This window comes from Schistocerca cancellata, chromosome 8 (genome assembly GCF_023864275.1).
Source record: "Schistocerca cancellata isolate TAMUIC-IGC-003103 chromosome 8, iqSchCanc2.1, whole genome shotgun sequence".
Classification (NCBI taxonomy): Eukaryota; Metazoa; Arthropoda; class Insecta; order Orthoptera; family Acrididae; genus Schistocerca; species Schistocerca cancellata.
This window is the reverse complement of record NC_064633.1, coordinates 496,132,702-496,147,549: the sequence shown is the minus strand read 5'-3', so window position 1 is coordinate 496,147,549 and position 14,848 is coordinate 496,132,702. Positions and strand designations below refer to the sequence as shown.

The window sequence follows — 14,848 nt, the reverse complement described above, 5'->3', positions numbered from 1 at the left end:
TGTGCTGTTCTGTCCTACCTTGATACATAGTGAGTTCCGTTCTCCAGGTCTCTCAACCACTGAAAAGCATCTGGTCATTGATGGCAAGAGACTGGTATACCACCAATCAAAAAGTAACTCCTATTTATGAACTGACAAAAGGTTGAAGAAGACTCGAGTGATGTTTCCAGATCTGTCCTCCATGCTCCGTTCAACTTGACGTTCGGCTGGATTAAAGCAATTATTAATACCAGAGGAGGCAGCTCCGGCTATTGCATTTCATACTCGGTGTATTTTCAAATCCATTAAAAATTTAATCATGTAATTTTCCTAGCTATATGTTAATACTCCCATCGTCAAGTTGAAACAATATTTCGATGGTTTAGCGGGCTGTCATCTTCAGATGAGACGTTGCTGTTGCTGAATGTCATCAAAAGGTGGTACACCTGTGTGCAAGCATAAATATGGGGACCTTTGTCCCATACAAGAGAGTCAGATTTTTCTTCCAAAGGTACATACAAGAATACAATATAAAAACACTAGTTGTACTGAATGTCCTATGGGTTTATGCTTATGAACATGATGAATGGTGACTGTGTACAATCTTCAGCAGCACTGATTTTTACTGGTACCTTATTGATTGACGGAGATGTACAGTGTGGTGCAAATGGCTCTGAGAACTATGGGACTCAACTGCTGAGGTCATCAGTCCCCTACAACTTAGAACTACTTAAACCTAACTAACCTAAGGACATCACACACATCCATGCCCGAGGCAGGATTCGAACCTGCGACCATAGCGCTCGCGCTGCTCCAGACTGTAGCACCTAGAACCACTCGGCCACCCCGGCTGGCAGTGTGGTGCAATGAACACATTTAATGAAGTACTGTCCATAGTGATCAGCATGAGTGAATACTATGCGGGGAACTCGGGCGCTATTCCTGGTACTGCCAGGGTTTTTTCCTTGGTGGGAGGACTGGTAAGGGGTGCACCTAGCCTCAGGAGGCAATCTGAAGAGTTACTCGACAAATTAACAGGTGTTCCAGAGTCAAGAAAGCTGACGACCCGGAGAGTGGTGTGCTGACCACATGTCCCTCCATACCACATCCAATTATGGCGTTGGCAGAGTATGCCACAGTGGTTGGTCGAGCCCATGTGGCCCATCTATCGCCAGAACGTAGACCTTCACCTTTACCTTATACATTTTAACTAATTTTAGACATTGATAGATATGACTGTAGTTTTGATTTTACAACATTCTGCATTGTCTATAAACGTTCTCGCTTCCTTTCTGGGTGATATGGTGGTGTGCGACTCATCTTCTAAATATTAAAAACATACAATTCTGATTACTTTACCACTAAACACAATAAATATACTACAGATAAATATGAGTGACTCAAATGTACACTAATAAGTATGAGTGTCCTTGCATTTTACAAATATCTGAGTACCAGTCATCATGTTCACTGCCTTGGTGGATGGGATAAGGGTGCAAAAAATACAAGGTGACACTTAGAGAATGAAAATATAAACATAGTATTTCTGGTAAATGTACGGGCTATACACTGCACGAAGTGGCTATTAATGTTAGTAGGTCCGGCCATCTGGTGGTTGGGCCTCTGTGGACACTAGGCCTAGGGATTGAATGCAGGCGTTTGTTAAGTGTCTGGCCTGCTCATAAAAAGTCCTAGGCATATGATAAAAGTGTTCCCAGAGTGGCTGGTCTCCTGCCAGCTTGTGAAGCTCCCATGGCAGGTGCAGGCCAATCTTCAACTCCCTTTTCTGTACCTATGGGGACATCCTATGTGAGAACTCCCACACTGCTTTGGGGGGCTCGAGGACCGGTCAGGCTATTTCAGTTAAAATGGCACCCTAGCTGTTGTGGGAGCGTGGATGGGGGTTCAGTAGGAAATAGAGAACTGTAAGGTTACCTATTGCCATTAGTGTGGTGGCTTTGTTATGAGTATACCACATTGGTCTTCTGTTGGGAGTGACTCTGAGGTAGAGCACTGTCTTCTCCCATGGTACAGCATGCCTTGGATAGTCACTGGTGTAAAGTCAGGTAGTAAGGCCATCTGGATATGGCAATGGCTTGCTTGTTTGTCCCATTGAACGATAAGCACCACTTAGTTGCCCACTCACATAGTACTTCGCCCCATGGAGGTGACGTTGTACATGTGCAGAGTTCACACTACTCGTTTAGAGCAGTCTCGTCTGTGCAGGGGATGTTTGTACTTCAGCTATGTTCCAGGGAGAGGCTGTGTACAGTGTATACAGCAGAGCGCTGATTGCACTACACTGTGGAATGCTGGCCAGTATCTGGCACTGAGGATATGCTACCTTGTACTTTCATGTAGAAGTGCACTCCCCAAGGTAGGACAGGAGGAGCCATATATATGACACTAGCATCCCATGTACAAGAATTTGATACAGGAGGTCATAACAGAAAAGAACTCCTGGCATTCGATAGCACCCATTGCTTTCTTGATGAGGTGTAGGAACTAGAAAGTTGTGGTGTGACCTCTGCAGACGCCAAACTTCATTCTATCCCCATGTGCCACTTTAGACAACGTTGATAGGTTCTCTTTGACACCTTCGAGAGCGATGACAAGAAGCTGATGGTGCAATAGGTGACTAGGAAGTGTGAACCCTTTTCACTTTTTGTGACAGACACAACCTCTCCAAGATTTCAGGCAGCTGGGAACTGCCTAATACACTGGATGTTGAAGACGTCTGCAGCAGCTTGAAGGTGACAGATGGCAGCTGTTCCAGAATCCAATTTATTAATTGGTCTGCGCCTCCAATCTTTATGACGTGAAGGTAGCTGAGTTGTCAAGTCACCTCATCTGCAGTGGTGTGGGCTATCTAGTCGTCCTCTGCAGGTTCAGCCACCTGCCATGATGGCTGGTCTGCAAGCAGCTGGATGTAGGGTGCATCTGTTGGATCATAGATCTACATTTTAATCTGTACTTTGCGAACCACTGTGAAGTGCATACAAGAGGGTATGACCCATCGATCCAGTCATTCCAGTTTCAGGGTGGGAAACCCAAACATGATACTTAAAAACTGTATCACCCACCTTTTCTTCACATTTTACAGTTAAATTTATTAAATTAAGGGATTTATTAAAGAATTTAAGAGCTTTTATATAGTTAAAATAATTTAAAAAGGAGGTGTAATGAATGTAGATGAGGTTGGTAGCACTGCTGAAAAATATTTGCTGGCAAAAAAGGTCGATTCTATTTTTGTGTTAACAGATGGTGTTTTGTTTACTGTCAACCTAATCTCACTTTCCCATTTCCTGTTCATGTGCTCAGTACAATGTCTAATCGTGGTTGTAAGAACTCTGCTGATAACTTTTGTTATATTTGTGGTGAATTTAAATTAAAAAACACCATAGAAGCATTACTAAACTAAAAGAAGGCGTCTTTGTCGGACATGACATTATAAAATTGATGTCTGATGTTAACTTTAAATCTACAATGAACTTAAATGAGAAAGAAACATGGGTATCATTCAAGCAAGTCGTTACAACGTTCTTAGGACATGAAAAAGCCCCAGAATATGTTTCTATTATAGCTACAAGCTTAAAACTTTAGGATGTTTAATGAGCCGGAAAGTTCACTTTTTGAACAGTCATCTTGATTACTTCCTGGACAATATGGGAGATGTTAGTGAGGAGCAAGGAGAGCGTTTTCACGCTACCAAGGCCGCTGGAACACCAACATGATGGGGAGCTATTGTTGGTCAGTTCGCCGAGAAGTTCAACAAGCGACTCATCATAGAAAAAGCTACACAAGAAGCTTCAATGAAAAACGAGAAAGAAAATACAAACCAATTCCAGCTGACAAGTGAAACCTCTATTAACACATATCATTGTTTTAAGTAGCTTACTGTAAATACAAACCATGCTTACATTGTAACAAAGCATTTCATTAATTTTCCCATTTAGCATGTAGTATAGAATTTTGATACTATATAATGAAAAGAATATTGTTCGAGAACTATGGGTGATACAAAAAACTAAGGCTAGATTTGGATTCAGCTCATAAAAGTATATAAAGATCAGTTAACAAACTAATTTTTTAAAAAATTTCCCTTAGCATGTGTTATTCACGATGAAGAACGGTCTGGGACGGCCTGTTGTTATGAATGAAGGCTTGACACAAAAAGTTGATGAGGCAATTCGCCGAAACAGGAGCTTTGCAATTGACGAATTGCATCAGGAATTTCCACAAGTTTCAATATCAGTGGTTTTTTTACACTGTTGCTGGCAAACTTCACTACAAAAAATGTGTGCGAGATGGGTTCCGGAAAAGTTAACAGAAAAACACAAGACAAAGCGAATGTCACTTTTTTGTCCATTTTGGAGCACTATGACAAGGATGGTGACGCCTTCTTGGGTTACATTGTGGCTGGTGATAAAACGTGAATTGCGCGCTACACCATAGATAATAAACGTCAATCCAGTGAGTGCCATCATTCAAACTTCCTGACGAAACCACGAAAATTCAAACAAGAACCTTCTAGACAGAAAATCATGCCCACGGTTTTTTGGGACCGGGAAGGCATTGATCTGTTAGACTTTTTGCCAAGAGGAATGACAATAAATAATGAAAGGTACTGTGAAACATTATTAAAGCTTAGGCTCGTGATTCGAAATTGCCAGGGAGGACTGCTCTCTAGCAGCGTCGTTCTGCTTCAAGACAATTCTTGGCCTCATGTTGCGGCAAGAACAAGGACGCAACTGGACAAGTTTCATTGGGAATTACTGGATCATCCACCACACAGCCTGACTTAGTGTCATCAGACTTTCATCTGTTTCCAGAGCTAAGGGAATTTCTTTCTAGAAAGCGCTTGGAAATTAATGACATTTTGCAATAAATTGTTACTAATTGTCTGGCAGCAGAGTTCTTTGATGCTGGGATCCAAAGCTGATCCCACGACTTGACAAATACTTAAATGTTCATGGTGACTATATTGAAAACTGAAAAAATATGCATATTGTATTTTGTGGTACAGTTTATGTTCATAAATAAAGTTTCTCTCACTCCATTACAAATCGGTTCTTTAAAAATGATCATCTTATAAATCATTGTAATTGTATTAGTTGTCCTTTGTACTTCGGTATTCATTGTATTACAACTGCCTCATATCCACTGATACTAGCTCTGATGTGAGCATCCTCAAAGAAGTCAGTTGTATTCGTTACCATTAGGTCTAAAACATTACCATGATAAATGGGATTCTGAGCTAACCGTTCTAGATAGTTTCCTGAGAAGGCATTTTCTAATGATTCACAGGATATCTTGATATACCACCACTCACAAAACTATAATTAATCCAATCGATTGTTGGAGGATTAACGTCTTCTCCACTGATTACAATATGATTAGGAAACTTGCATACCAGTGAACTGAGGTTTTATCTTAAGGTTTTCAGTTACATCAGGAAATAAATCATGTGGCTGGTAGAAGGATCCCATTATAATTTTATGTCCGCCCTTGATATTGAATCTTGCTCAGACAATTTTGATGGAATTTCAAATGTCTACTTCAGTAGATCATAGTTTCCTGTCTACTGTGACAAACACACTACCTCCATTTCCCATTTCCTATCATTTCGGTACATGCTTAAATTTTCCCCAAGAATCTCAGTACTGTGAATTATAGGTTTGTCTCCTGTGTAAACTTCGTGTATAGGAGGTGAGCTGGGAGTTGTTTGATGAGGTGTTGCTGGTTGTCATTGCAGTTGTGGTGTGGTGTGGCCACTGCAGCTGCTGAGGAGTAATCTCCAGACCCCCAGTCAACACCGAGCAGTAATCTTTGGAGATGATACCACTTACAGGGCTATTACAAATGATTGAAGCGATTTCATAAATTCACTGTAGCTCCATTCATTGACATATGGTCACGACACACTACAGATACGTAGAAAAACTCATAAAGTTTTGTTCGGCTGAAGCCGCACTTCAGGTTTCTGCCGCCAGAGCGCTCGAGAGCGCAGTGAGACAAAATGGCGACAGGAGCCGAGAAAGAGTATGTCGTGCTTGAAATGCACTCACATCAGTCAGTCATAACAGTGCAACGCCACTTCAGGATGAAGTTCAACAAAGATTCACCAACTGCTAACTCCATTCGGCGATGGTATGCGCAGTTTAAAGCTTCTGTATGCCTCTTTAAGGGGAAATCAACGGGTCGGCCTGCAGTGAGCGAAGAAACGGTTGAACGCGTGCGGGCAAGTTTCACGCGTAGACCGCGGAAGTCGACGAATAAAGCAAGCAGGGAGCTAAACGTACCACAGCCGACGGTTTGGAAAATCTTACGGAAAAGGCTAAAGCAGAAGCCTTACCGTTTACAATTGCTACAAGCCCTGACACCCGATGACAAAGTTAAACGCTTTGAATTTTCGGTGCGGTTGCAACAGCTCATGGAAGAGGATGCGTTCAGTGCGAAACCTGTTTTCAGTGATGAAGCAACATTTTTTTCTTAATGGTGAAGTGAACAGACACAATGCGCGAATCTGGGCGGTAGAGAATCCTCACGCATTCGTGCAGCAAATTCGCAATTCATCAAAAGTTAACGTGTTTTGTGCAATCTCACGGTTTAAAGTTTACAGCCCCTTTTTCTTCCGCAAAAAAAAAAAAAAAAAAAAAACGTTACAGGACACGTGTATCTGGACATGCTGGAAAATTGGCTCATGCCACAACTGGAGACCGACAGCGCCGACTTCATCTTTCAACAGGATGGTTATCCACCGCACTTCCATCATGATGTTCGGCATTTCTTAAACAGGAGATTGGAAAACCGATGGATCGGTCGTGGTGGAGATCATGATCAGCAATTCATGTCATGGCCTCCACGCTCTCCCGACTTAACCCCATGCGATTTCTTTCTGTGGGGTTATGTGAAAGATTCAGTGTTTAAACCTCTTCTACCAAGAAAAATGCCAGAACTGCGAGCTCGCATCAACGATGCTTTCGAACTCATTGATGGGGACATGCTGCGCCGAGTGTGGGAGGAACTTGATTATCGGCTTGATGTCTGCCGAATCACTAAAGGGGCACATATCGAACATTTGTGTTCTAGGCACTGACAGTGGCCTGTCATAGACTCTTAATAACTGCAGCATCAGGAACATCAGCTTGTTCTCGGTTTGAAAAGATTGTTGGGTCATATGGTCAAGATATGATTGGGTTATCAGTCTCTGCAGCACTCATTAGTTGCCAGTCATCAATGTTTGTAAACCTGGAGTTCTACAGGATATTTTTAGCATTAAAGTTACCATCTATGACTATGCTGACATGAAGTGATAGCAACACAAAGATGTCACAAGCTACAGATGCCCACAGGTGTGGCCTGCACAGTATCCTGTGACTGGCTCTGAGAATAGTCCCTGACCGTATTAATAGGATTATCAAATAGCTTACTTGTAATAAATTCCATCAGAAAAGAAACCTAGTTATGAAAAGCTACAGCAACCTGCTCTGTCCTATTATATTTCACTGCACATCTCTCAGTGAAGCAGTGCTCTGCCCCCACAGATTTTGTTTGTGTTTTTGTATCTTTTATAATGGTGATATACCAGAAATCTGTTCTTAATAGTAAAGGCAGTTTGACCAAAGTATATATTATCGCACTGGTGCAGAATATAATAAATTCAGGGTTTCCTTATGCCTAGACCATCCTTACAGAACCAAAAAGCGTACTAATCTTGGGTGGCAGGCGAATGCTGAGTTTTTTAATATTGTCCCACTAATGTTCCATGACAATTTGGATTTTTTCCTCATTAGTGTTATTCTACAAGAGAGCCGAAATATCTGGATGAGATATGTTGAGCATAAAACCTATTCTTGACAGAAAGACAGCTCCATTAAAAGAGAGAAATACAGTTGTTTTTGGCGTTATTTGATATCTATTAAGGAAGAAAACACAATGTTTAAGGTATAATATTCTCTCAGATGCCTTGTAATATCGTTTATTTGGATGTATGTTGTTGTGGTCTTCAGTCCAGAGACTGGTTTGATGCAGCTCTCCATGCTATTCTATTCTGTGCAAGGTTCTTCATCTCCCACTACCTACTGCAACCTACATCCTTCTGAATCTGTTTGGTGTATTCATCTCTTGGTCTCCCTCTGTGACTTTTACCCTCCACGTTGCACTCCAATACTAAATTGGTGATCCATTGATACCTCAGAAAATGCCCTACTAATCAATCCCTTCTTCTAGTCAAGTTGTGCCACAAATTTCTCTTCTCTCTAATTCTATTCAATACCTCTTCATTAGTTATCTGATTTACCCCTGGATGTATATATTTTCGAATCAAATAAATGGCGATGGTTTAAATTGTTTGTATGATACTTTTCCAGTTATTTCACTTCTCGGAAGTTTACCATCGAACTTTATCAGGAGATTCCGTTATGAAGTTTGGTTTAGTCATTAATAAACTTCTTTGCTGCTAGTTCCTTAATTCCAGACCGAGCGAGGTGGCTCAGTGGTTAGACACTGGACTCGCATTCGGGAGGACGACGGTTCAATCCCGCGTCCGGCCATCCTGATTTAGGTTTTCCGTGATTTACCTAAATCACTCCAGGCCAATACCGGGATGGTTCCTCTGACAGGGCACGGCCGACTTCCTTCCCCATCCTTCCCTAGTCCGATGAGACCGATGACCACGCTGTCTGGTCTCCTTCCCCAAACCAACCAACCTTAATTCCAATACTATGTTCCGACTGATTGATTCACGGATAATATCTTACAACCTCACAGTCACCGTACGCTAGTGGACTAAACGAAGAGACGCTTTGTTAGCGTTTCTTCTGGTATGATCCGTAGGTGACATCGACCGCCGTTTCGTTGACGTCTAGTCGTTTAGTGTGATCGGTCTTTATTCTTGATGCCTAGTCTGCGCCCAGTGAATAACCATCGGAGTTAACAATAATAAAAGCTATGGCCAGTGATCACTTAGCTGTGACAACAGTAGCAACCTCTGTGGTCAGCGGAAGTAAATGTGGTGTTTGTAGCTTATTTTGACATTTACTGTTAGGTATATGGACTACTTTCCGTAGCACCGTTAACCGAGCGTATATTGATGTATATCATTAGTGTTTAAAACAACGATAATGTGAAGCGACTAGTGAAGTCCGACAAGCATGCAGGGAATTTAAAACCGATGGAAACGTTTTTGTATAATCGCTATGTTCTCCTTAAAGTGGAACCCAAATTGTAATACCGTTCTAACGCCATACAGATTTGCAAACCGTACCTTATCCTGGAGGTGAAAATTTGCATGTGAGCCGAAGGGAGGAGGCGCACTCCACTGATATTCATTCAAAGTCGTGTTGACAGTGATGTGAAACTAATGCTGCACTTCCTCTGCGAATTTTTGTTTACCAAGAATACAGTGCACTGTTGCTTCTCGTGTGCTTGTGAAACAATGACTCGATACAAAATGTAAATATGCATAATAAAGCTTTTTTGTTTGGATTCGTATATTCCTTAAGGGGTAAGTTGTTAATCTATTGAGACCTATCATATTTCACCGCTAATTTGAAATCGAAGGTACGTTGCTGTTATATTGTGCTTATCAAACATCAATGTGACCCATTTCAGGCTGTTTAGTTTCTGGTGCCTCAACTGGTGAATGCACTGACCTACACGGAAGAATTATTGCTCCAGGCCTTCATTACGTTCCCGGTCCAGATTCGTGCACATTATGCATTTGCGACAGTGGAAGCCCAAAGTGGTGTAAGGCAGTTCTTTGTTCGCCGCCACAGGTTCGTGTATTTGGACTACCTGAGCAAGTGGCTTTTTGATCTTAGAATGAAATTCGGTGTGTACATTCCTAATTACCTCCTAATACAGTGAGACACACAAATGAGTCTGCCCTAATTCCATGCCAGTTAAGGTTTTTTTACACACACATTTCAGTTGATAGTACGAAGTACAAAATAACCATGAACAAACACAAATGCTTAACATAAACACTTTTCATGAAATTAGGTCGATTGTTCACTTTCCCAATATTAATTTGATTGCACGTCATGTTTACAGTCATAACAAGACTGATGCAAGTATTGCAGATGCAATGGAAAATGTAGTAAAATTGTTATGAAGGGGGTTGCGACTCATGAAAGGGCTGTTTGAACAGATTGAGTAATACATGAGCAAGAATATCTCAGGTACAATAAAGGTTTTAAGTGAGAATGGTGGAACAATTGGAGGCAATGGAGATAAGCCCATCCCAATGATAACAATTTTTTCTTTTGTTTTCTATATAGTGTACATAATGTTTACGTAGTTGTAATGTTTGTTTGTGTTCCATCAATTTCAGTGTGACACTTTCCCATACCAATGATGGAGACTGCTAGTATAGTTTGCAAACCATGGCGAGGATATGCCCTAATGTACAAGTTATCAGGGTTTCTTCCTGTTCCATTCACATATGGAGCATGGGAAGAATGATTGTTTGAATGCATCTGTGCTTGCAGTGATTAGAATAATCTTATCCTCACAATCCCAAGGTGAGCGATTGATCCTACCCACAAGTTGTATTGTGTTAGCCTCTGTCCACCTTCCCCCCCCCCCCCCCCCCCCCCCCCCCCCCAAGCACACACACACACACACACACAGTGGAAGGGAGGGATTTTATTGTTAGGTTTAATTTGTATCAGTTTTGGCCAGTTTTCCGGTATTATGAAGATTCTACGAATGACATTCTTCAATCCTCAGTATGGATCTGTGGAACAAAAGTGAATGAAGTAAAGTGAGATACAGCTTCCCCCAGGCTGTCACCTCACTGCAAAACATAGACCTCATGGTAGGCTACAGATCACTCTGTTACCAGCTTACTTTCCAGTACCTAATATACACACAAAAGATTGTCACTGTTCTACTTGGTTCTGTTTGTGCACATATTAGCTCATATGCCATATCGTCATGTTATGGGATGAAGCATACATACGGTATCAGGAGGTTCAGTTTACCATCAAACCAAATTCATGGACAATTAGGAGGTTTGTTGTGTTCTGTAATGTTGTGCTATCAAAATTGCGAATATAGTTTTTCACACTTGTGTAGCTATCTGGTAGAGCAGTCCAAGGGCACTCGTACAACAGTTTGTAAGGGAGGGGGCTAGACCTGGGGTGTGAAGTACTTTTAATATTTTGGAAGATGAATAGTGACTTGTAAGTAGCCATAAAAAAAGTTCCAGTTCTGTCCTCATTAAAAACCTATGTAATACTGACTTTAAAATAATTTTCTCGGAAGAACAATACCTGACTACACTATATTTTTCGTTTTTCTGAGAGTTTGGTGTGAGGGGGAGGTGCCCATACTTGGAGTTGTCACTTGGGTTTATCAGTCAGTCATTGAATAGTAAGAAATCAATGTGTTATCAAGAGTACATCACATTTCTCAGACATTTCTGAAGCTCCAGGTTCTCTCTTAATATATTACACACTTCAACAGCTGTTCACATACCTCAGGTCTACTTCATCAAAGGAAAACTGTTTGAGTTATGAAAGTGTTAAATTTTGGTTAAAGTCACAAGGTGTTAGCAGTTTTATCTGGTATCATTGCAAACACAAACATGGTTTTAATGGTGTGTGTGTGTGTGTGTGTGTGTGTGTGTGTGTGTGTGTGTGTGTGTGAGAGAGAGAGAGAGAGAGAGAGAGAGAGAGAGAGAGAGAGAGAGAGAGAGAGAGAGAGAGAGAGAGAGAGAGAGAGAGATAGTGTGTTATACAATTGTTGCAAGAAAAACCAATGTTTAAAGGCAAATTCCATTCTGCAAACTTCAAAGGTGTAATATATATATGACATGGATTATATAATGAGCAAGTTGTATTTGGCATTTATCTGTTGATGTAGTCAGTTAAGCTGAATGGAAAGTTTAGTAGTGGAAAGACTGATAAATTTGTAGAAAGGAATAGTGAATAGTGAAGAGGGGAGTGGGGGAAGAATGGATGATTTTTACCTGAAAATTTTCCAGAGTTTTTGCTATGTGTCTGAAATATATCTGTTGGGTTTCCTGCAGCTACAATGGTCAGATGTGGATGAGAGGAGAAGGATGACTCTCATTGGTAATGGCAACTTAGGTACTGGGTGTTGGGTGTGTATCATGTACATAGTGTATTTGAAAATTTGTGTATACAACAGTGCTTCCAACAGCATTTCACCGTGAGTCAGTGTTTGAGTATTACCACCCATAATGCACTTGGGTGAATCTGCTTTCCATTTGGCCAGATTTACTTAATCACACTAGGCAACATGGGGACCAAAAACTGCCAATATGTCACAACATAATAAGTCACTTTGATGTGCTGTTCAGGCTTGCCATTCAGGAGCTTGGTGTGATAGTACATTGCTCTTCTACCTCTTGGGTTGGACAGTTCTGTGTTTTCACTACTATGAAATGTTAACTGTGTAGCTTCTGGATCATACATGAAGATGTAAATAGAATGTCTTTCATAAGACTGTTCAGGAAAATTGGTCTGCCTGTGATTTGATGGTGCTTAATAGAAAGTTAACGTATGTCGTCCACCTTCTGCATCTATTTAACAGAGAAACCCACTGTATTTGTCACATGATCTAATCTGTTATTGCCAAACATTTTTTAGTACATCTTAGAAACAAGTCTCCCAATGGACAAGATTTGGCTGGCATAATTTTGAAAATATGTGCTCAATAAATAGTTTATTGTCCCTTGTCATGTAGAAGCACACATTAGATGACCATCTGGTAGCACTGCTTAAATTATACTGCAAATATTCGTCCTAAAGATACAGATTGAATGTTGGGGCAGAGATTTGTGGAACAGTGTTTTTCTGTCATATGACGTAGCTATTAATTCATAGGAATAGTTTCTTATTGCCTAAAGAAATTTAAAAAAGGAGGAATAAACTAAAATAGTCATCTGTTTTTTACTTTGTGTAGCTATGTAGGAATCTCATATGTGAAATATATGGGGAAGTCAATGATACTAATTATTCAAAATTTCTACTTCAGCATATCATTTAGAAGTGACAAACCATTTGTATTATTTCTGCAGTAAAATTTATTTCCTGTGAAATGTTTGAGCTGAGAATTCTTCAGCCCTGATGATGCAATATGTAGTGAGAGTGTAGCAGCAATACCTACATCACAGAAAATGTGCTTCCTTACTGCAACACCCAGTTGGGTGTGCTATCGTTTTTAAAAGTTCCAGGTTTTGTGCTAATTTCGGATACTTATTTTTCAGCTCCTTAAGCCACGAAAGTAAGTATTGTATATGTGTCGTCCTATGGGATGCTGCCTAAAAACGAAAGAGAGAGACCGACCATTAATATCATAATTGATTTGCTAACTTGAGCCACTTCAAGTTAAGGAGCTTTTAAATTTGATGCCTCTCTGTACGATATTTGTATCCTATGCAACAGTTGCCTCCCTCCCTGCCATCAACTGCCCTTTCCCAACCCTCTCCCCCACTCCCCGCCTTCTCTCTCCCATCACCATCCCACCTGACACATCCTCTCGTCCCAACCAAGCTGCAGAACTGCAGCCTTGAATTCAGCTGGCACAATTTACTCATACGTGTGTGTGTGTGTGTGTGTGTGTGTGTGTGTGAGTGAGTGAGTGAGTGAGAGAGAGAGAAAATTGTACTGTTAGATACAGGAATCAGCTGCTGCAGCTGTTCTGAAGCCTGCATGATCTTAAGAAAAAATGAAGGTATTTCTACATAACGGGTGGTGAGCACCAAACTAGTATAAATTACTCTTAATTACTCTTATAGTAACTCTTTCGTCTGTCACCTGGACTACTTCAGTAAATTACTTCGGTTGTAATATACCATTTTAGTAACTACTGGAGAGCTCAATTTCTATTTACTTCAGTAGTTATAGCTTAAGTAGTAATGCATTATTGCTAAATAAGTAAACCATTTCTGCACACTGCTGGCACGTGCATTATGTTCCCTCATGGAAAATGTTGATTGTCGGAAGACATTATTGCAACACCTTTTGCGTAATATATGGTCATTGCTATAATTTTAGAAGCTAGACAGTATGTACTAATTAATGATAAGATATGTGTATTATGAAGAAGAAATATGCTATTAGTGGATGAATCGATTGTTAACCCTGCCATCTACAGCTAGCAGTGTCCATTGTTGGTTGGTGATACATATTAATTTAAGCTCCAGTTTGAAATACAACCTAGCAGCAACATGGAGGTAACCAACAAACGTTCATAAAACATACCGTAAAATGAAAAAGAGCAGTTTGCTTCAATAATGAAAAAGTACATAACTACTATTGAATCTAAAATGCACGATGTCAACATACTAAAAAAGAAAAAGAATGCTTGGGAAAAAAACACTCGTTGAATATAACATAGGAGCTCTAACACAAAGATCACAATAGCAGCTTAAAGTGATTTGGAAGGACAAGGAAGTGAAAGCAATTGAAAATGAAAGCTAAATGTAAATAGAGTATAATTTCAAAGTGGCGATGGAGTAGATGAGACGAAGATCGATGATATAAGCCAAATGGTTATTCATATGATCCCACAGATTTTCAAGGGGATAGCTGAAGATTATGTGATACTTTGAAGTAAATTTGATGATAACTGCTCTGAATGTAGCAATGAAACTGGTGAAGGTGAAACTTTATCCCATAGTCATGAACCTTGGCATGCGTTCTCTGGTGGGAGCTAATCAGAAGATGCTCCCAGCAAAAGAGGGAGAGAACATGTGGTTGTGTAATTTTAATTAAAGTAATTAAGTATAATGGGTCTTCTGACAGTTTGGTCTGCAGCATCTGCTTTTGTCTGAAATGCATATTGTTCGACGTCATTCACCTCCACAGCATCAGGGTGAAATACATCACTAACT

At 40.5% G+C, this 14,848-nt stretch overlaps 1 protein-coding gene across 1 annotated transcript in view; it reads left to right on the top strand.

The window, feature by feature from the left end:
• The first annotated feature begins 8,997 nt into the window (after positions 1–8,997).
• Positions 8,998–14,848, top strand: part of LOC126095185 (uncharacterized) — a 70,381-nt gene continuing 64,530 nt past the window's right edge. Inside the window, exons 1-2 of the mRNA XM_049909918.1 lie at positions 8,998–9,487; positions 9,595–9,758. Coding sequence (XP_049765875.1) covers positions 9,442–9,487; positions 9,595–9,758 — 210 coding nt within the window. The 5' untranslated portion in view covers positions 8,998–9,441. The remainder of the gene's footprint in view (positions 9,488–9,594; positions 9,759–14,848) is intronic.